A 23,469-nucleotide genomic window follows, 5' to 3' on the forward strand; every position below is an offset into this window, starting at 1 on the left:
TTTAACCTTCATTTTCCTTTGTTATCTTACTTCTGGTGTTCTTCGTTTATTTATAACCTGCTTCATTCTTGTTTAAAGCATTTGCCTTTATTAGGCCTTTAGTCTGCAATCCCTGGTAAATACCTGTATGACATAAAGGAAGAATCTGAAGAAACAACTTGGTAAAAGAGATAGAAACGAAACTCAGACTTTACTCCTGCCCCTTTCTTTTTTGGTACCAGGGACTGAACCCAGGGAGGGCCTGGTTCATGCTAGGCAAGTGTTCTATCCCTGAGCTACACCCCCAGCCCTGGCACAGATTTTAAATAAAGAATGTAGACCTATAGGGGCTATGGGGAAGAGAAAAACAGAACAAGCTAAGGCAACAAGGCGGGGAGAGCACATGGAATGTACCTGAAGCAGGAGTCCAAAGGCTCTATCTAGAAGCAGCATTCAGCAACTGGGTAATCCAGTAGATGGTGGCATAATGCTTTGGTGTTAGGTTCAAATCCCACTTGTACTTCTCAGCACTAAGTACTAAGCCAAGTCACCTGAGCTGCCTGTTTTTGTTTCCCCAGCTATTGAATTACTTAATATTCCTTGCTTTAATGAAACACAATAGCATAGTTGGTACTCAATACTTATTAATTCCCTCCCCAGCACCCTGTTTTCATGTAGGAGAAACTGGGCCAGAAGACAGTGAAGTGATTTGGCTAAGTCCACACAGCTAGTGGGGAGCTGGAGCGCCCTGTGTTTTACATTCAGCTCAGGGCTGTTTGTTTTTAAATGGCAGCACGTCAACTAATAACCAGAATAACCTTATTTAGACAAGAGTGGTCATTTTGCAGGAGAATGTGACATTATATAACTTCAGAATTTAAAAATATTAGGTTTCTGAAATTTCACTTATTTTTGGTAATTATAGAGAAGTTTTATCCTAAGAAACATTACACAGTAAAATATAACATATCACAACAACATGAAGTTTCTTATAAGTTTAAAATCTTCTGAAATGGCAATTTTTTAAGTAAAATGCTTAAAAATTCTTGTAGGCTATAAAGAACATTATTATTATTTAGGTGGCTGCCTCCTGGCAAATCCTAACCCCCCTTCTTTGTAAAACAAAAACCAAACTCATCAGCCTGCAACTACTTCTAAAATGCAGTTGAGCACTATTTTTTCAGCAACTTAAAATCTCTCTGGCCAGCAGACTAAAATGTTTGTTTTATAATTGCCCGCTGAACTATAAAATGATAGTCTGTTTCCAGATGGTGCCCTTCCTTCAACCTGCACACAATCTCCCCTTGTTCAGAGCTACGCAACCTCCTGCTGATCCCCCCACCCCCACCCCTATTTAAGGCTACAGAGAGGAAATCCTAAGGAGGAGGAGACTTTCCCTCCTAGTCTCCAGCTATTTTTGGTGACGTAATATGTGGGCTGAACTAGACTCTGCAGAGAAAGACAGGGAATCACTCTTAAGGGGTGTACAGTCTGTCAGCTGTAGCTGGTTACTGCGCGTCTCCATGTGGCAGACAGAGCAAAGCCACAAGGCTTTCTCTGAGGGACTAGACACAGCCCACAGACCAGAACTTCCACTACACTACTTAAAATTACTTAGGTGGCTTGTCAAGTTCAATTAATTAGTACTATCAAAAGAAAAAAGAAGCTCCTTATTACAGCTTGGAGTCAACGGTCCAGAACAAAAATGCAGTTGCCATTAAAGTCACAGATGAACAAACTTCTACATTGACTTTTAAAAATCAAGAATAAGGGCAGCAAGTTTCGGGATTCGCTTTATCAACAGGCACAAAAAGGTATTTTAATATTTCTTTTATTTTTATTACAATATTATACATATATCAAAATGCATAATACTTTTACATTTGTAGTAGTAATTTAAAAATTTATTAAACAAAGAACTTTGGAATATGCTATAAATCATCTCATCTGAAAAATATTTTATTTTGTAATTTTATGTAAAAATTAGTTGTTAAGTACTTTATGATGTTTAATGTATTATTTGAAATTTGATTTAATGATATTTACTGCATATGACTGTAGACTGACACATACATGCTGGGTGTCTGAAAACAAATGTTTTCAGGACCCTAGAAAGACATTTTCAAGAACAGATTAAATGTACCCAGTTTATAGCACAGTAATCAACAACAAAGGAATCTAAACTAAATTGGTGTAAACATGATCAATTTCTCCTCTTAAAGCTATAGTATACACATGCTGAAGATACAAACAAACCGATTTCTCAAACTATGGCTACAAGACAAAGCTAAGAAGACATAAAATAACTAAAGGCTTTGCAACAAAACTTAATTATACTCTAACCAAATATTAAGCAAATTCTTGTAAAGATTAGCGGATTTCTTGCCATACTTCAAAACTTTACAGTTTTTCAGGTTTATATATAACAGTAACTTAATTTGGCTAACAAATTGAAACTATTACAATTTGAATTACTTAGAAAGGCAAAGTTGTTGATACACATACAAAAAAACTTAAACCTTCTTATAGGTTAGGACTGAGGAGCAGTATTAAGTAGATAGCATTAAACAATGGAAAACATGAAACCCAAAGAGGTAATTACTTAAATCCATGATTAAAAGGCCAAGAACATGTAATATTTTTTAAAAGAAATAATTTTGTTTACCATACATAAGAGATGTCTGTCCTTCAACATTCTACCTGGGGGGTGGTGTTTAATTATATTAGAAAATTATTAAAAGCAAAATTACTAGTTATCAATATTAAGCCTTAACACCAAAGACTTTTAAGTTTGTTATCATTTGGGTATCCTCTGACCTTTTAATTTTAAATGCTAAGAATTTCAACAGGCAAATAATGGTAAAGGTCAGATTTTTTTTCAACTTTGCTTTCATGTCCTTTCCTTAAAGATCCTAGACTTTTAGTACTATAAAGATCTCTGTTAAGCACATATTTTACAAAAGATTCTGATAAAATTTCCAAGCAATTCTCGATCTGAAACACTGTCATTTCTCTGTTGCTGCTTGCTACGAAAAAAGTTCAGGATCTTATCATTTAGTCTCAGTTCTTCCCAAAGCCTTGGGTCAAGTATTTCAACTGAAACCCACATCACACAGATAACCATTCTTTTCTGAAATATATCCAGAGAATGAGGTTGTTCTACAATCTCTTCCTGGAGCATATTCCACAACCTAGAAGTTCTTTATCTAACATATCCTCAATGCTGCATAAATTTAACTCCATTGCCTCATGCTGTTTTCAGTGCATGACACAGCCAATTAAATGCCTCTACGAGTTTACCATCTGCAAGGAAGTAAATCTTGGCTTTTATTTTTTCTAATAGCTGGCAATGTAGCAACTACGAAGAGAAACAGTACTAATAAAATTAACCCAAATGCATATAAGATGTTATTTTCTTTTCTAAAAACAACCAAGCAAAGATGTAGATTTAGACTTAAGTATACTGTAACTAATTTATAACATTCTCTTGGGATCTAGGAAAAATTTAACATATACAGAAAGGTTTTATGAGGTAACACAGATTTATGGATCTTTCACTTTAAAAACTGAACATATGGGAAAATATTAAATAAGAGAATATTTTTAGAAAATGTAATAGTCAATGTATTTTAAAATCCAGTTCTTTACTCATGACGTAGTTAGTCTACTCTTAAGAAATGTGGATTCTTGCTCTGCTTTAAGTGACAACAAAGTCATTACTTTTATAAGAACTAGGGGATTATATTTATTTTTTTAGAAAATAACTTTTAGTTGCCTCTTTTAAATACTAAATCTTATGATTTAATTTTATTGGAACCATAATGACCCAAGACAGAATATACAAAAGTTTATTTTTATTTTAATTGAGAAACATTTTGATTTTTTTTTTTTGTGGGGGAGGGTTCTCCAGTGATAACTCTGATACAAAGTCCTGGATAATATGTTCTTAGTTATTCTATAAAAATCTGTGTCTAAGTAGTTAGATTAAATTAAAAAAATCTGTTGTCTGGTGTTAACACATGTTGTTGAATCAGGATATCATTTATAAAATTCTAATTGTTTTGAATTGAAATTTCATGATACTTTCTGAATTTTCCTTGTTTCTGTAGTTTGTTTCATAGTAGGAATAATTTAAATAAAATAATTTTATGGCTTAAGAGTTTACATTCTATTATTTAAAAGAAACAAAGGGATTTGAACACTAGGTAAGTTAAAAAGCTGAAATGGTAACATTTTTTACTCTCTCGTTTTACAATAAACTACTTCTAAACTCCCAGAATCTGGAAACGTGACACAAAATCTTCTTATTGGTTTTTAGTATAGGCAACTCTTATAATAAAAGTATTTTTTAAAAAACAAAATGGAATGAGGATTCTTAAAAAAGTCTAAATTTTCTACCAATGTTGCATGGCATGGTATAAAAACAAAAAAGTGCTTATTCATGTGTGCTTTTGGCCACCAGTCAACAATAAAAAGCTCTGATAGATTATTATACTCATCTTTCCTATCTTGACTAAGTTAGTACAAGAAAATTCTCTGAGCTTCACTCATTCTTTGCATTACTTGCTTTATCTATCCATACTGAACACATTACTCATTGAAAACACTAGAACCAAGGAGCTATACTGTCAGAGTGAAGCAGTGCAGCCCCTCCTCCCCCAGCTGAGGAGCCTCTGCTTCCTGAGACAACTTTTTGTGGGGGGAATCACAATCTCACGTCAGATTACATAAACATCAACTGACAGAACACATGCGGAGGAATGGGATTGGTAGCAAAAAAAGTTGGGGACGTAAATATGGTGGAATCATGTCCTAACAAAAATGACTTACAAGTATTTTTGCTTAATTGGGTAATCAGTCAATGAAAAGAGAACAAGCCAAGAAAAGACCATGAAACATAAGAATCACATTAGTTCCCTCTATAGTCACTAAGAAAACGTGACTAAGAAAAAAACAGCAGGTCTAGAAATATTGGGAGTAGAAATTCTGAATCCTGTTTGAGTGGTTTATAGCTTTTACAGGACTTTATTCCTTTGTAAAATGATGCATTATTTACTTCACAGTGTTGTTGTGGATGCAAACAGTTAACATGTGTGAAGTACTTATACATATAAGGGATTGTCATAGTGTTGCTGACAGAAATCAGAATATGGTGCCATAAATAATGCAGTGGTTGACTAAAAACATGAACTCTGGAGTCTTTGCCTGGATTCAAATTCTGGCTCTTTCTGAAAAGCTGTATGACTCTTAACCTCTGCATGTCAATTTCATCTGAAAATAGGGATCCTAACAGTTGACCTCATCAGGTTGTGGTGAGAAGTAATTGATTTAATACAGGTAAAGGGCTCAAAGTAGTGCTAGCAATGACAGAGTACCCACTAGGTATTAAATACTGTTCCTGTGGTACTGCTATTGTTCATGGTGGGCATCCAAAACTTCGGACCTTCCTTCTCAAATCAAGCAACAAGTACTCAGAAAAGTGGACAGAAAAGCTCTTGGGCATCTGTTGCCATCCTTTAAAAGCAGCACAAAGAATTAGTTTATAAGATGGGAAGGTGGGCTGTAACACAGCAGCACGCTAATGATACCAACGAGGCAAACACGCACATCTGACCTATTGTACTGTTAGAACTCTTTTGGGAGGCAAATACAAAGGAAGAGCTCGGCTCTCAGAACTAATTCCAGCATTTCCTCAGAGCTGTACTATAAACAAGAAGTACTTTTCATCTGCCACAGCAAACACGAACCATTCTGAGCACACATTTGGGTATATGTGCAACTCCTATAAATGCTGACCAAGGACCAGGGAGCCTGAGTCTTAGGCCTGATTCTGATAGTGTGGCCTTGATCCTCAAAATGCACATGGGCCCAAAGAGGTTCTTCATATTCAGTTATGCGTAGTTTTCCTCCTTTGCTGAATCATCTACAAGCTTATAGCATGTATGTGATTATTATTCACAATAATTATTGTGAGCATTCTATGACTTTTAAACCTGTCAGCAATCCCAAAAGCAGATACTACCAAAACAAAAACAAAAAACAAAGTATTATGGCAAAACAGTTTAGATTTGTTTATTTGCTATGTTAAAAAAAAAAAAGACATAATATTTATGGCAGGGACCACTTTAAGTGAAATTGCATGGTAAAAATCTAAAAACACTGACTAGTAAAAGCACGTGGTAATTTCAATTCTAGTTAGGCAAGAATATTTTAATTAAACCTGTAAACTCTGTGTATCCTTTACATGGTCCTAAGAGATAGCTTTTTCAAGGTAAAAAACATGTCTTACCCAGGTTTTGAAAGCCCGATAGCACCTACGAGAGTCTTTGTAGAACTTTGCAAACAGTGGGCACAGGTGGAATCTGCTCCGTGAGCTTGGGAATAAAAGTCCTTATAATAAGGTGGTATAGCTGAAGGGCTATCTGCTAAGATCTCATCTTGAAACAAATTTCAAAGCACTATAATAAGTTAGTGTTGAATTTAAGAAATAACATTTAATTATAATTTATGAAGCATTCAGATTTTCCTTCAGAAGCTTTTTTAATAGTACTGACTTTAAACGTAGGTTAATATGAACTCTTTACTTTTCCTCCTCAGTGATTTGTTTTCAAGAGACATCACTGTACAACCCCATTTCAAAATGAAGGCTTTTTTTTGGACCCTAGGTGTGCTCTTCTTTCTACTAATGGGCACTGGATACTGCAGAGGTGGGCAGTTGAAAATAAAAAAAATAAACCAGAGGAGATACCCTCGTGCCACAGACAGTAAAGAGGAAACAAAGAAATGTGCATACACATTCTTGGTACCTGAACAAAAAATAACAGGGCCAATCTGTGTCAACACCAAAGGGCAAGATGCAGGTGCCATCAAAGACATGATCACCAGGATGGACCTGGAGAACCTGAAGGACGTACTCTCCAGGCAGAAGCAAGAGATAGATGTTCTGCAACTGGTGGTGGATGTAGATGGAAACATTGTAAATGAGGTAAAGCTGCTCAGGAAAGAAAGTCGGAACATGAACTCCCGCGTCACTCAACTCTATATGCAACTATTGCATGAAATTATCCGTAAGAGGGATAATTCACTTGAACTTTCCCAGTTGGAAAATAAAATCCTCAATGTCACTACAGAAATGTTGAAGATGGCAACAAGGTACAGGGAATTGGAGGTGAAATACGCTTCCCTGACGGATCTTGTCAATAACCAGTCTGTGATGATCACTCTATTGGAAGAGCAGTGTTTGAAGATATTTTCCCGACAAGATACCCACATGTCTCCCCCGCTCGTCCAGGTGGTACCACAACACATTCCTAACAGTCATCAGTACACCCCTGGTCTGCTGGCAGGGAATGAGATACAAAGGGATCCAGGTTATCCCAGAGACTTAATGCCACCACCTGATTTGGCAACTTCTCCCACCAAAAGCCCTTTCAAGATACCACCAGTAACTTTCATCAATGAAGGTGAGTCACTCCCTACTGGTAAAAAAAGAAGTATGTGGTTAATATGTTTTATGGTTTATGAAACAATGCTCATATAATAAATGCTTATTCTTCATTTTGGTGTTGCTATATACATGTAAGTTAAGATTTTAATTTTTTTTAAGTTGTCAATGGACCTTTATTTTATTTATTGATACGTGGTGCAGAGAATCAAACTAGTGCCTCACACAAGCTAGGCAATCTGCTCTGCTACTGAGCCCCAGCCCAACTTTTTTGTTTTCAATAAATAGCATCAAGATTCGATCTTAAATACATCTCCTCTCTCTACTCTAAATTTCTAGGGAGTTTAAGAAAGTGGTTACTCTGTGAAAAAAGCAGTCTTTCCTCCAAGCTCCAAGAGTCTAGACTACTGTCAGGGATAGGACGAGCCTGCTCGTCACCAATCAAGCCTCCAGCTGGGACCTCACTGCTGCTCAACAGTCCCTGTACTCCCCTCCTGCCACTCTTACCATCTTCCTTTTTAAAAGGAACACTTATGAGATGCTACCATTCTCTTCAAGCCTGCAGTTTTGTGTCCTTACCCCCCACTCTCAGATTGCTCATTTATTACTCAGATCACTCAAATGTTACATTTATTAGAGAGTAAGTCTAATTAGGTCCTGCATTCTTAGCCCCTTCCTACCTTGAAAACAGCTGGACAAAACCCAGTCTTCTGGCCCTCAACTATAGATGAAAAGATACCTTCCTATTTTCCAAAACTAAACAAATCATTTGTACCTTGTATTCAAATACATACAAGTAAGTTTCCATTACCATAAACCACCATGCACTGATCTAATTCTGTGCCTCTATTTCTTCATTTCATTCCTTCCTCCATTCACTCATTCACTATCAGTCTCGAATCTAGAAGCCCAGAAAACAAAGATGAATAATTCCTCTGTTCTATTTTAGTAAGCTCACTGCCAAATTTCTGAACGAATACCTTTCATTTATTTTTTACTTGCATCCATTTTCTCATAAGCCATCTTTCCAAATCCTTTTTGAACTTGTTTCCTTCCTTTGAATGGAGGGGGAATTAAATGCCAAAAGTAAAGATATAAGAAAATCACACTCATTCACTTATTGAAAAGGCTGGACATAAAGATGGACACAGACCACGAGATAACATAACAAAAAAAAAACTATAAAACAATGGTGGGAAAGAAGTACACTATAAAGTGACTCTCTGTAAAAAAGGACACCACCAACCATCCACCTCTCAGTTTTTCTAGGTCTCCACCTTACAGTATTCTGATTCTTCTTACTTTTCTAGGTCTTTGATCCTCTTCCTATACTATAAAAAAGCCTTCTTCACAGTATTCTAGTTTAGAGATTTCATATATCATCAAGTCATCAAGTGTCACCACTGCCCAGGTGCTCTTCCTCCTGATCCCAACCTAAGCTGCACATCTGCAGCTGGACACTCCACCATGACCACCCATGTCATAGGTTTGTTCTACTGAGATACTTTCAGTTTATCTGTCAACTGAGCAGACTAAGGCTTAGTTTTAGGTTTAATGTTTTCCCTTCCCAGATTCAAACCTACCTACCTAGATCTCTCTCCCCAAAACACAGGCTAATTCTTAAAAGTATTTTCTGTATCACATTACACTGGAGTTACTGACTTGTCTGTTTCCCTTGAATATTTCTCTAAGAATTTCTTTTCATTACTCCATCTCAGTGTCTAGTCAGGATCAGATCTGGCATACTGTGCTCATCATAAAGAAGGTACTTGAAGAATGAATTAGTAACTAAACTATAACATTACCCTTTTCTCAAACTAGCATTCTTCTTTGAGAAATAAGTAAATTATAAGTATTAAAGTAATAATTTATTGAAGAAAACCTAGAAAAAAGCAATAAGTTTTTTTTTTTTTGTTTTGTTTTTTAAGCATCACTTGCACAGTGAAATACTCAAACAGCTAACATTTTGGTAATGACCTTCGAGTCTTTTTCCTATTCATAAAGATGGCAATCAATATTTCTGGGACTTTTACAAGTAATTTTTCTTTCCTTTGCTTTTCTATTATTATTTCATTAGAATAAATTCCTGTTAGTAAAATTGATAGATCAGATTCTTTTGATTTCTGTTTTGACTTATGTTGCTGCTTCTTCTGAATTAGCTTGGCTCATCTTTGACACTTCCCATCTGGCCCACACAACACCCAATTGAATTCTGTTCATGTCCCCCACTTCTGTTGAGAGCCAGAACTGTTAACAGATTCAAATTACCCATGGCATTTGCTAGAAGACAGAGGCTTCCTGGGTTACTTACTAGCTATGTGGCTTAGGAGGTAAGGGACAGATTTCTCTGTATTTCAGTCTCCTTATCTGTAAATGAGAATACTACTACTACTCGAAGAGTACTACACTCAAGCTCTTAAAATAGGGCCCCACACTCAAATGTTTCCTTTTACCAAGAACTGTACAATAGTTTGCCAACTATTCTACCTCTGTTTTCTCTCTTCATCAAAATATATTCTGCATTGCCACCAGATTCATCTTCTTCAACTACCCTCATATCACACTTCTGGCTCAACAATTCACCACAAACAAAAAAAAAAGTCCAATTAGCTTAGTTGGCTAAGAATAATGTCCTCCCCTAAAGAACAAAGACTACTGTGTTAGTCTTCCTTCCATTCGTTTTCTTCATAAAACCCACCTCTGCTCCAATGAAATGAACCTACTCAATTTCTCCTAAATATTTTCCATGACTTTTGCCCATTCAAATCACAAAGCTGAAACCAAATAAAATAAATAAATAAACAAATGGCAATTTCTCCCTGAGGCCCTTGTTCATTCCCATAGACTTCAAGTGATTGTTCTCCATGAGCACTCTACTCTCTGTGACACAGGTGGTATTTCATATAGCCCCTCTTGGATTATCAGTTACTGTTACATATATGGACAATACATATAATTAAAATGCCTTCCAACTACATTATAAGCTTGTTTTGGTAGATATAGCATCTTATTTGCAGCTGAAATAAACAGTAGCTGATTTTATAGCATTTTAAAGCTGTCATTCCAAAGACCTTCAAAACAATACCTACTTAACACATTATGCGGTACTGGATTCACTCAATATAAACAGTAGCAACAGTCCAGAGTATCATTAAATTAAGCAGATGATGATTTTCAAAAGGAAGATGTATACAAAATGATCCACTGATATCGAAAGAAAAAAAATTATTTTTGATAGACATTAAAAATTGTTTTGTGTAAGCTTTTAAAGTATATAATTTATCAACATAGTAGTGTGTGTATATAGTTTATAAACAAACATAACCAAGGCATGTGGATTTTTAAAAACTGAGTGTGTGTACAATTATTTAAGTATGGAGGTAACTGCTGTAGAGCACTCTATATAGTTCCTCAATATTACGTGGACAGTTAACACCAGTTCTAGCAGAAATGATAAATCACATATTTACACAGTGACAAACTGACAATGAAAGCACTTATAACAAAATGAAAATCATCAGTTCTAGGTTTCATTACATATTAAACTTTAGTGTTACAGAAACAAATCCCATGCTAGTGATTTAGCATGTCCAAATATTTTATACATAATTTGCTTTAATGAAATAATGCTGTGAATCTCCCCAGTAAGCCATTTTAACACAAAAATTAAGGATAGGTAACTTTTTCTTTTATTCATGATTTATTATTTTAAGTAAGTCTTACCTTCTTATTCTAAATATATGGTCTCTTAAATCAAGTCAATAATTAGCTATACCATAAGAATTATCATACTAATCAGTAAACTAGTAAACAAGGGAAAGAGCACAGAATTTGGAAAACCTGGTTGCACCATTACCTTGGATGCATCACTTACCCATGTGACCGTGGGTAAATCACTTTGGCTATCTTTTTCTGTTTTCTCCTTTTAGAAAGAGAGTGCTGATTGGACTAGATGACTCTAATGTGCTTTTACAGTTCTGATACTCTGATTATTACCAAATATAAATTATTTTAAGCAACAATAAACAGGCTGTTTTCTTTATATAATATGCTGGATTATCTGCTCATGTTATGTCACATCTCTCTGGAAATAACTACTAATGATGTTTGGGTACCTGTTCTTGTCTACTGCTGATATGTAGGCTTCTGGCATATTGTACTCCCCATGGTCATTCTAAAGTCCGTTAAGTGTGTAATGTGAAAATAATGCCAATTTTTATTATTTTGAAAGGTGTTCAGCCAGTTACAAAAAAGACAAAGACTGTGTGATTCTCTTTGTATAAGCAGAGTAGTCAAACTCATAGAGACAAAGGAAAATTAAGAATGGTCATTGAAGACACTATAATTTTTAAAAATTTATTCTAATTTGTTATATATGACGCAGAATGCATTTCATAAAGAGCACAATTTTTCATTTCTCTGGTTGTACACAAAGTAGAGTCACACCATTTGTGTCTTCATATATGTACTTAGGGTAATGATGTCCATCTCATTCCACTGTCTTTGCTTCCTCCATGCCCGCTCCCTTCCTCTCCCTCCCCTTTGCCCTATCTAAAGTTCGTCCATTCCTCCCATGCTCCTCCACCCATCCCCATTATGGATCTCATCCTCAAATAAAATAAAACATTTTGCATTTGTTTCAGGATTGGCTTACTTCATTTAGCATAATATTCTCCAACTTCTTCCATTTACCTGCAAATGTCATGATGTTATTCTCTTTTAATGCTGAGTAATATTCCATTGTGTACAGATACCACAGTTTCTTTATCCATTCATCTACTGAAGGGCATCTAGGTTGGTTCCACAATTTTGCTATTGTGAATTGAGCTGCTATAAACACTGATGTGGCTGCATCCCTGTAGTATGCTAATTTCAAGCCCTTTGGATATGAACCAAAGAGTGGGATAGCTGGGTCAAATGGTGGTTCCATTCCAAGTTTTCCAAGGAAACTCCATACTGCTTTCCATACTGGCTGTACCAATTTGTAGTCCCACCAGCAATGTATGAATGTGACTTTTCTCCTACATCCTCTCCAACACTCATTGTTGTTTGTACTGTTAGTAGTTGCCACTCTGAGTGAGATGAAAGTAGTTTTGATTTGCATTTTCCTAATTGCTAGAGATGTTGACACTACAATTTTTTAAAAAGGTGATATAATGACAAACAATTTCATATTTTCTTTTGAAGAAAATGCATCTCAAAAACCTTACAGAAAATAATAAAATAATGTTTTAGTTAAAAAAATGTTTTCCAGAAACATTACCTTCCCTACCTTAAAAATAAAGTATTTGGGAACATAATTATACATCTGGAAAGCTGTCACCAATGCAAATCTTAATTGTGCTATTTGATGTCTGCTTCATGGGCTAGTCTTTCATAAAAGAAAATTTTAAATTTTTAACTAAATTTTAAAAATAAGTTCATTCCTTGTAGTGAATGGAGTTGAGAAAGCTCCTTCACAGTATAAGAGCAAGGATTTGAGTTGGAATTTGGCCAGCTTTTCCAAGGCCCAATTGCCTTTGTAATAAAGATCTCCCTCCACCCCACCCCTTTTTGTGTAGAGTATGATGGCTGCATGAGGATGTACGTGCAGAATATGTTCACTCTGCATGTTCTGGTATGGTCTGACCATCATACATTTTTAATTTTATTTTATTTTGAACTCAGGGGCACTTAGCCACTGAACCACGTCCCCAGTTCTATTTTATCTAGAGACAGGGTTTCATTGAGTTGCTTAGTGCCTTGCCATTGTTGAGGCTGGCTTTGAACTTGAAATTCTCCAGTCTCAGTCTCCTGAGCCTCTGGGACTACAGGCGTGCATCACCATTCCCGGCTCATTTTTACATTTTTTAATGCACATCTATTTATGTACCTTGCAATTTTAGATAAATGGGGACCTTAAAAGGTAAGCTTAAAAAGTCAAATTGGAGGAGCAGTCATTAAATATTTAAAAATATGCTTTTTAATGTTGGGCATTTTAATATTTATTTTTTAGTTTTCGGTGGACACAACATCTTTATTTGTATGTGGTGCTGAGGATCCAACCCGGGCCGTACACATGCCAGGCGAGGCGCTACCATTTGAGCCACATCCCCAGCCCTGGGCTTGTTTTAAATCATAGAATGTTTATATTTTTTGAAATCATTTGTAACACCTTCTATTAGTAAATTTTTTAGGCTCAATATTCAGTGGGATATTTATATTAACACTTTATAAAATATTTGCCTCAAACTTCCTTCTCTTGAAATGATCATTTATCTTCTGCTTAACTCTGCCACGCGAGCAGCGCTGGCTTCATGAAAGAAGGTTCGGTTCAGAAGAAATTGTTAGTGAGTTCTAAATTAAAGAGACAGACTCTCATTACCTTTAATACCAGCTTCCACAACAGCTTCTCCTAGCTCCCGCCTCCAACCACCTAATGCGGTGGCGAGGTTTACAGAAGAGACTAGAGAGAGAGGGAGAACAAGCCAGGGAGTGAGCTTTTATTGGAGAACAAAAAATTCCAGGGAAATCCCATCCAATGAAGGTTAAGGGGGGCAGCATCCCAAGGTCAAGGACGATGATTGGGTCTCCAGGTCAGTGGCTAGGCACGCCTCTGCACGGACAAGACCTCAGACATGGGAAAGGGTGGGAAAGGATGGGGAAGGCTTTAACACAGCTGTGTCTAAGCGCCTCTCACCCAGCCAGGGAGGTAACTCAAATTACATGCAAGGATGGCCTTCCACACTTATCTTTTTTTATTTCTCTTATCACAAAGAGGATTTTTCTTATAATTTAAATTACTAAAAAAAGTTCATGTTAAAGATGGCTCCAGGGCTGGGGTTGTAGCTCAGTGGGAGAGTGACTGACTTGCATGCATGAGGTCCTGGGTTCAATCCTCAGCACTACATAAACATGGCTCCACTGTTCTATTTAAAATATGGGTTTTCAATGAAAAATACATTTTGGAAAATTACGTGGCATGACTAGTCAATATTTTTCTACACTTGACCTTAAGCCAAGAAGTAGAAAAGTGGTACTCAATATTTTTTTATGAATCAATTCTATAAATTGGAGTTTGTTAGCCATATGACAAATCATTACATAAACTTTAATCATTACATAAACTGCAGAAGAGACTGGTACTTCAATTCAATATATAGAATGACAGTTTTCTGCTTTGAGAAGAATCCAAATGTGTATCATATAAGATGAAGATTATTTCAAAATTATTCAACATAAAAAAAAATTAATGTCTTATTTTAAAGGAAAGATACATACCCTTTTAACTCTCATTAACAAATTCCTAACTCATATTCATGATTTGTTTCTGATAATATGCAAGTCAGCAAGTTAAATTTGACCTCTTGAGAATAAAGCTGGTAATTTTTATTAGAGATTTAAGAATTCCAATATGCAGGGGCTTGGGTTGTAGCACAGTGTGAGGAACTAGGTTTGATCCTCAGCACCACATATAAATAAATAAATAAATAAAAAATAAAGACATTGTGTCCATCTACAACTAAAAAAAAATTTAAAGAAAAAAAATTCCAATATCCAATGTTTTGTATAATACTGAGAAAGTAAGACATTTAATATAGGAATAATAATGTATAATCTAATTCTAGAGCAGAAAGTAAATATGATATGCAAATAACAACAAGAAAATGTTCCTGTCACCATCAACAGTCTATACTGGACTAAGACACACTAATAGTATATTTATTAAAATAAATAAATACTGAATTCTGTTACTATTTTTTACTTGGGAAGAGAAAAAAGCATTTCTAATTTCATCCATGTGTTCTGGAAAAGGATTTCAACTAAATTTTCCTAAGTCTTTATATTAACAAAGTCTAATGGACAACCAAAATAAACATGAAGCCCATTGCCCAAAAAAGTGAATGAATATTAATATTGAAGATAAATTTAAATTTGCATGAATGGAAGTTTTATCAAATCAAAGCTGAATCCAGAAAATCAATTCACTTAAACACCTAAATACCCATTTAACAGCAGAAAAGGAGGTTAGGAATATGTAACAAATGGTAGTTGACAAATACAGGTTAATCTGAAAATCAGAAATGTCCTCAAAATCTAAAATTTTTGAATGCTGGCAGTAAAACCTCAACTGGTAAAGTCTATGCAAACATTTAAAATCCAAAAATTACTAAAACTGGAAACACTTTTGGTCCCAAGTATTTGGATAAGGGATATTCAACCTGAATTCTGTCAATATGAATTTGACATTTCTAAATATCTCACAGCAATTCAAAATAGCCCAATGAAAGTCCAACTTTCAAATATACACATACATGTAAAATATAGACTGTCAAAACTAAATAGACTGTCAAAACTATGCTAAAATGAGTGCGCAGTAAACATTTACAAAGATGACAATAAGCAATGCAAAAGTGACAGAATATGCAAATTTTTGAAATGAGAAATACTTATGTGTACTGCAACAAAACCATTTCATGTATGTGTTAACTACTGTACCCATAGGTTTTAAAATGAAAGCAACATTCCTCATATATCCTTGACTTTTCTGAATGTGGCAACTTTGGAAAAAAATTCTGGCTAGCTTTGGAAATAACCATGACTGCATTTTTAAACAGAAGCAGTCAAGCAACTGACTGCTATGCTCTATTAGCCTACCTGAAAATCTCTAAGCATCACACTCAGTCATTTATGTTTCAGACATAAGAAACTTGGTAACTGCTAAGATCAGGTGCTCTTCTTTCTCCATGCCTCAGCACATGTTACCCATGTGTGGCCTTAATTAGACCTCCTACCCCCAAAGGCTTCTTAATCTTCTCACTTGAGCTCAGATAGAGGCAGGATACATTCTCTCCCCTCAAATTTCTATTATTTCTTAGCCATGGTTACCATTAAAATACTTAAATACTATAGTGGAATTTCCCTCTTCTTGTCATTTCTCCCACCTTCTCCTTGACTCTAAGGTTGTTTCTCTATCCCTTTAGCCCAGAAAAGAGTAGATGCAGAAATTTCTAAATGCAAACTAATGAAAATATGGAAATAGTGCCCATCAAATAATTTACTTCAAATATCTTCATGCCCAAGTAAACTCAAATTGTAGAAACACAACAAAAGATGAAGTTCTTGCCTAGAGTAAACAGATATATTAATTGCCACGCACTACACAAAATAACCTAACCATGTGTCAGACTTCACATCTCCTTCCCTCTCACTCCCACATATAAAATTCAAGTTTCATCAATTTCATCCTATCTGAAATACAGCCTCTTTACCCTTCTCTGATTATAGTGCACGCTTCTGTAATATGAAGTAGCTCATATGTGACTGGGACAAAAGGGAAAATCTGATATCAGTGAAAGAAAGAAGTCACATTAGTTTATATGGGATTTTTTCCAAGCATTTTAATGTTCAGTGCCACAAACTGCAGATGAATAAAAAATATGATAACAGCTAAAACCAGCTATTATTTTTAGTTCATGAACTTGCATAACAGAAATATTTCTCTGCAGTGTAACTATACATTAATCTTTATTTAGTCATACTAAATTTATAAATCAAACAAGTATATTTATTAAATAAGCTACTTACGTTATTAAGTAAGCTATTACTCTGTGTCAAGATCAGGAATAAAAGAGTAAAGAAAGGACCAATAATTACTTTGCTAAGTAGTATTTGAGCTCTGAATATTCTGACCAAGATGATTCCACAAAAAACATTCTAATTATAATTGATATAATTTCTTATATTAACAAAGAAACAAAAACCCCATCACTGTCTCAGTAGACAGATACAAAGCTTTTGAAAAATATAAAATTCATTAATGACAAACAAAAACAAATAAATAACCTCTCAGCAAACTAGGAATACAAAGAACAAGAATTTTAAAATTATTATATATTTCCTTGAGCAGACTGACTCATTTATTTAACAAAAGAAACAAGAAATCAGAAGAAAACCAAAAATCGTCTCCTTCCCCCCAAAAAACAATCCTGAAGGAAGAGCTCACAACCTGAGAATCCCTTCTAATGACAGATGCATATGTATTTAATGAGATTAATTCTATTCCAATAAGGCCCAAAAGAGACACTAAATTCTTTGTACAGTATACGCGACACATTTCTCAAAGTTTTAACTATTTTATTATCCTTACCAAACACAAATTCTTTTATTTGACTATTTTCACTAAATTTCTAAAAACTATGCATATCAGAATTTTAAAAACTTCTAGCAAAACAAAAATATAGCAATTGAAATTTTTACACTTTTCTTCTATAAATCTTTAGGATCATTCTCCTTTCTGAATCATAATTTTTCTGAATCTCATAAAAAAGAAGGCTCAAAATACTAGTAACAGATGAAACTGCAGAGTATTTAATAGAACTAGATGCTATCTTTCTCGAGATCCCCAAATGCAGAAATCACAAGTTCAAGAAACAGGGATTCTATATGACTTTACAAAATGCTTTGTTATTTAAAATTTTTGAATACTTATTAGTTGTTAAAAATAGGGAGACTATCTAAAACTATGAAATATCAGAGGGCAAATGCAGCACAGCAGTCAGGGCATGAACTCTGGGACCAGAAAGAAATAGGCTTAACTCCAGGTTTACTACCACCCAAGATACAGCCAGCCCTTCCCTAACTGGTCTATCTGCACCAAGTCTGTAAACTTTCACAGGGTCCCTGTACAGATACTGATACAATGTGTAAGAAAGGCATTTATGTCAATATTCTTGAAATGTATTTTTTTATGGGCTATGAGTAACTGTTGAATGAGGGAAAATATAAGATTCTCTAAGTTTGGGAAACTGGTTTCTTTCTGGGATTCTCAGTTTTAATATATGAATGTATACTATGAGTTTCTAAAAGAGAAACATTTAGGATTTTTAATACTTATCTGTGTTACTTCATTTTCACTGAGTATCTCAAAAGGACTAGTGTCTTCCATTAATATCAAATTTAGAAAATTGTAAATTGGTCACTGTGATGCTATATGTGTTTAAATCTCCTTGAACAATCCCACAGCATTTTTATAATATAAAAAAGGAAGCCATTAAAAAATAAGATACTTTGTATAGTAATGATAAAAATCAAATGAAACTTCCATGTCCAATGATGGAAATAAATATTGATAGACCAATGTCAAGGATTATTTCATAGCAATTATAAGTATTAGAATGGAAACTATAGCTTCACAGAAATATTTGTTAAATTAGAAGACAGAATCCAATTTTCTACTTGTTTTAGGATTACAACAATATATACACACAGAGACAAAGCAGAGAAGAGTGGAAAATGAAATGAGTTAATGTTACAAATAAAGGGACTGGAATAATCCTTTTACTTTAAAGAAACTCTTTAATTTTTATAGTATTGTGTACACAAAGTGGCATTTGTAAAGAAAGATGTAAAGATAAGAATCTTGATTAAAATTATATTTACATTTCTCTTTTCAAATTAAGTTTTCTGGTGATTAATGATATTTAAATTACAGGGCCATTCAAAGACTGTCAGCAAGCAAAAGAAGCTGGGCATTCACTCAGTGGGATTTATCTGATCAAACCTGAAAACAGCAATGGACCAATGCAGTTATGGTGTGAGAACAGTTTGGATCCTGGGGGTTGGACTGTAATTCAGAAAAGAACAGATGGCTCTGTCAACTTCTTTAGAAACTGGGAGAATTATAAGGTAAATCAGTGGGTTCAGACCTAGGGGAGGTGAAACAAAGCAGTGCTTGCTACAAACAAATAAAGTCAAAAACACAACTATCCATGTGATTTTCATTATTTACATCTATCAAAAAGATTACTGTCATCACAATTTTAAAGCCAAAAGTATATGTAAAATGCATCCTCTTCAGGTCTGGACAACTTAAATGCAGAATTATCGTAGACTCCAATTCCATTTTCTAGGACTTTTTAAAATATTTTTTTTTAGTTGTCCATGGACATTTATTTATTTATTTGTTTGTTTGTTTGTTTATTTATATGCCTTACTGAGAATCAAACCCAGTGCCTCACACATGCTAGGCAAGTGCTCTACCACTGAGCCATAATTCCAGACTCCCCCACCCTACTTTTTAAAAATTTACAATCACATTTGTTAAATGGAATGTATTTAAGCAATAACAAACTATAGGACTTTTTAAAAAACTGACCCTTTTCTTGGACTACTTGCCTCCAATAATCATGTTTTAATTTGATGACATCATGTGCTGTTGGGATTTGACACACACCTAGATTTTCATAGAGAACCAGATCTTATGTTTAAAATTTTAGAAAGGCAAACAACTGGTCTTTGTTAATAATTTAGATTTTCATAATGTTAGCTTTATGAGTGATAACTGTATATACACACAATTATGTATGAACACACACTATATATTCATATATTTGTGTATGTAAATAAAGAGTGCCACTTTCGGTTAAAGTATGATAGATAGGAAATGTATTTTCTAGATTGCTAACTCCCCATTAAAAACTGTGAAGTAACATGTAACTTACTCACTCTGAGGTGGAATTTTATTGACAACTAAGAATTAGACATTAATACATATGCCAGAATTTTTGTAAAAATTTAAACAAGTAACCAGAGCAAAGGAGAGGGTTAAAAAAAAAATCCAGTGTTAAGATCAGGTTTACTAAATTTTGCTGTACACTTGCAATGTTCAGTGCTTTAAAATAGGGTAGTTATAGTGACACGGCCGTATCAATGTTTGCAGCATTTGCCGGTAAATGGATGGAACTGGAGACTATCATCATAATAAGCCAATCCCAAAAAACCAAAGGCCAGAATGTTCTCTCTGATATGCGGATGCTAACATACAATAAGTTGGCTGAGGGAAGAAGAGAAGTTCATTGGATTAGACAAGGGGAATGAAGGATAGGGATGGGGGATGAAAATAGGAAATAAAGTAGAATGAATCGGATATAACTTTCCTATGTTCATATATGAATACATGACCAGTGTAACTCCACATCATGTACAACCTCAAGAATGGGAAGTTATAATCCATATATGTATAATATGTCAAAATACTCTACTGTCATGCATATCTAAAATGTACAAATAAAAAAAGATATAAATAGCTAAAAGATATAAAAATAGGATAGTTAATTAATTTGCAGTTTTTCAAAAGGGGAACTTTGAAGATTACTACAGTACATTATTTTCTTACACATTAATTTTACTTATAATAGAGCTAAAGAAGATAATCTTTTCTAAAAACTCATGCTATTGTTTTTAATGAATAACCCATAATAATATTACATATCCTCTGACAAAGATGGGGACAGAAATCATATACTTTCAGGAAAAAATGGCTCTCTGGATGAGTATGAGACAGATAAGGAACCCTTTTAAGGATGTAGGTAGTTCACTAGCTAATATTTTCATTAGCTATCAATATACTTTGTTCTCTTTTGCCTTTGTTTTATTTGTAGAGTTTGAAGCTACCCAGATATACAAACCAAAACCAAACCAAAACCAAACCCCCTGACATATTAAGAGAAAGCAAAGTGAAACCAAGTGGCAGTGTGGAGCTTATAAAAAAAAATCAGGTGATTTACTAAAACATAAGCTCACCTGTGCCACTTAAATGGTACTGAATGTTTAAAATTTATCTATGCTAACATTTACTATCTCTACACTTAGTTATGGTACTCATGTTTCTTTTTTTATTAACAGAAAGGGTTTGGAAACATTGATGGAGAATATTGGCTTGGACTGGAAAATATCTATATACTTAGCAATCAAGACAATTATAAGTTGTTAATTGAATTAGAAGATTGGAGTGATAAAAAAGTCTATGCAGAATACAGTAGCTTTCGTCTGGAACCTGAAAGTGAATTCTACAGACTGCGCCTGGGAACTTACCAGGGAAATGCAGGGGATTCTATGATGTGGCATAATGGAAAACAATTTACCACACTGGATAGAGATAAAGATATGTATGCAGGTGAGTAAGACAAAAATGCCTATGGGTAAGACTACAGTTCAGCACTAGAGAGTTTTCCTAGCATGCATAAGGGCCTGGGTTTGATCCCCAGCACCACACAGATGCATACAAAAACACTAAAAATATAAAACAGACTTCATAAAAGTCACTCCACCTCCTATACATTAGATATAATCTAGTTATTAAAGTACATGCTACTAAATCTTTCCCAAAAGATCATTTTGGATATGGTGAAAGGGAAGATAACCCATTGAAAGAAACAGTTTTTGAGATCTCTTCAAAGTGTGATCTTTGTGAAAAACAAGGTTCTGGGTAAAAACAAAGCAAAATGAAATGTGGAATAGTAAATGCAAAATACCTTGATTCAGAGGGGAAACGAATATTTTCATTAGAAAGAACGAATTAAACCATCCATATAATACTAAATTTAATTCTCATATACTCTGCCTTTTAAACCCAGATTTCTGGCACTAATAAAGACATATCCACCAAGAAGATGATTTATTTTTCTACAGGTCTCTGTTTTAACCTATTTCACACTGGCAAAAAAAAAAAAAAAAAAGGGAGAAGAAAGATATGACCATAATATATGCCTTGTTTGTTTACAGAAAGCCAATTAATTGTTAGTAGTGCTATTTTACTGTATGCTATTTTAGTTTGAAATTTCAATTTTCTCCAAACTTGATCCTCTGCCTTAGCCAACTCTTTCTTTTCCTGTATATCTCATACACAAACACTGGACAGTTTACTTACCCTGCTGCTTAGAAAATTATATCTTGAAACAAAAATGAAAACAAAAAAACAAGCAAATATCAAGCAAGCAAAAGGCAAAATAAAAAAGGTAATTCAAGAAATCTTTCAAATAGAGCAACAGAATAAGAAAACTAAGATAAGGTTAACTAAAATCAGTAAGGAAGCTCAAGTTAAATTTTTCTAAAGGTAGAGTAAATTTTTGACAGTTTACAAGGTACCACACTTAGAAGGAACTTTCACTTTGATATCTGTATTTTTTTTTTCTCAAAGGAAACTGCGCCCACTTTCATAAAGGAGGCTGGTGGTACAATGCCTGTGCACATTCTAACCTAAATGGAGTATGGTACAGAGGAGGCCATTACAGAAACAAGCACCAAGATGGAATTTTTTGGGCGGAATACAGAGGCGGGTCATACTCTTTGAGAGCAGTTCAGATGATGATCAAGCCCATTGACTGACATGGTCTCCAACTTAAATGACAAAGAACCCTGTATTTTTTCAGTTCCCAAGAATGTAAATGTTACATGTACATTACTTTGCACAATTTATTTCTACAGATAGTTTGTAAAATGAACTTCACTATAATTATAAAAAGGGATCTATGATTATTTCATCTTCCTGCAATATACGACAAGATGATTTGTATCCATATCCTAGTTATTTTAAAATTATACTGACTGAATACAAAGTTTGTTTTCTAAAATGTAAATATTTGCCAACAAGGTAAAACAAATCTCAGCTTTATTTTAAATCAAAACTGAATATGTGTTCAAGATACTTAGCAATTTATTTAAAAACTATGAGATCACTCTAACTTCCAGTGAAAAATAATTTTAAGATTTTAACCAAGTAATGCATTTTATTTATAAAATTCAGACAGGAAATTAGAGAGAAATCTCTAGTTTTGTCAATAGAAAACACATTTTTCCAATGAATAAAAGTTACTTAAAAGTGAATTTGTGGCTTTCATGTGTATGATTACATTTGAACTCTTGACAATAAACTCTATATAACTACCTTCCCCAAAGAAATAAATGCTGCACAGTACTGAAATACATATATTATTTTTTAAAATGAAAGATGTGCAAATAATACATGCATTACTTAAATGGAAAATTATTTAAAATATATAAATGAATTTAATATTATTTTCATTTGATATGTTCAACATCAAATAAAATAGAGCATTTATTGCACCAATGTTTTACAGACTTAAATTATAATTTTTCCCTGACTGATGTTTAGTGTTAAAAAAAATCCTTTCAGCAAGTCAAGTTAGAAAGCTTACACAGCTTTTAGAAGCATATATACTTATAAGTGTATATACTTACAAGTGGTACTAAAACAATTAGATGTC

General features: G+C 34.2%; 2 protein-coding genes across 2 annotated transcripts in view; one reads left to right on the forward strand and one right to left on the reverse strand.

The window, feature by feature from the left end:
* The window catches only part of Ralgps2 (Ral GEF with PH domain and SH3 binding motif 2), a 149,503-nt gene that overhangs the window by 39,410 nt on the left and 86,624 nt on the right, over nt 1-23,469 (reverse strand). The window lies entirely within an intron of this gene.
* On the forward strand, nt 1,479-23,068 carry Angptl1 (angiopoietin like 1). Its single transcript, XM_026388516.2, has 5 exons — nt 1,479-1,793; nt 6,577-7,442; nt 18,897-19,090; nt 21,089-21,359; nt 22,383-23,068. The coding sequence occupies exons 2-5, from the start codon at nt 6,620-6,622 to the stop codon at nt 22,568-22,570; spliced, it is 1,476 nt and encodes a 491-aa protein (XP_026244301.1). The 5' UTR covers nt 1,479-1,793; nt 6,577-6,619; the 3' UTR covers nt 22,571-23,068.

This window comes from Urocitellus parryii, chromosome 9 (genome assembly GCF_045843805.1).
Source record: "Urocitellus parryii isolate mUroPar1 chromosome 9, mUroPar1.hap1, whole genome shotgun sequence".
Classification (NCBI taxonomy): domain Eukaryota; kingdom Metazoa; phylum Chordata; class Mammalia; order Rodentia; family Sciuridae; genus Urocitellus; species Urocitellus parryii.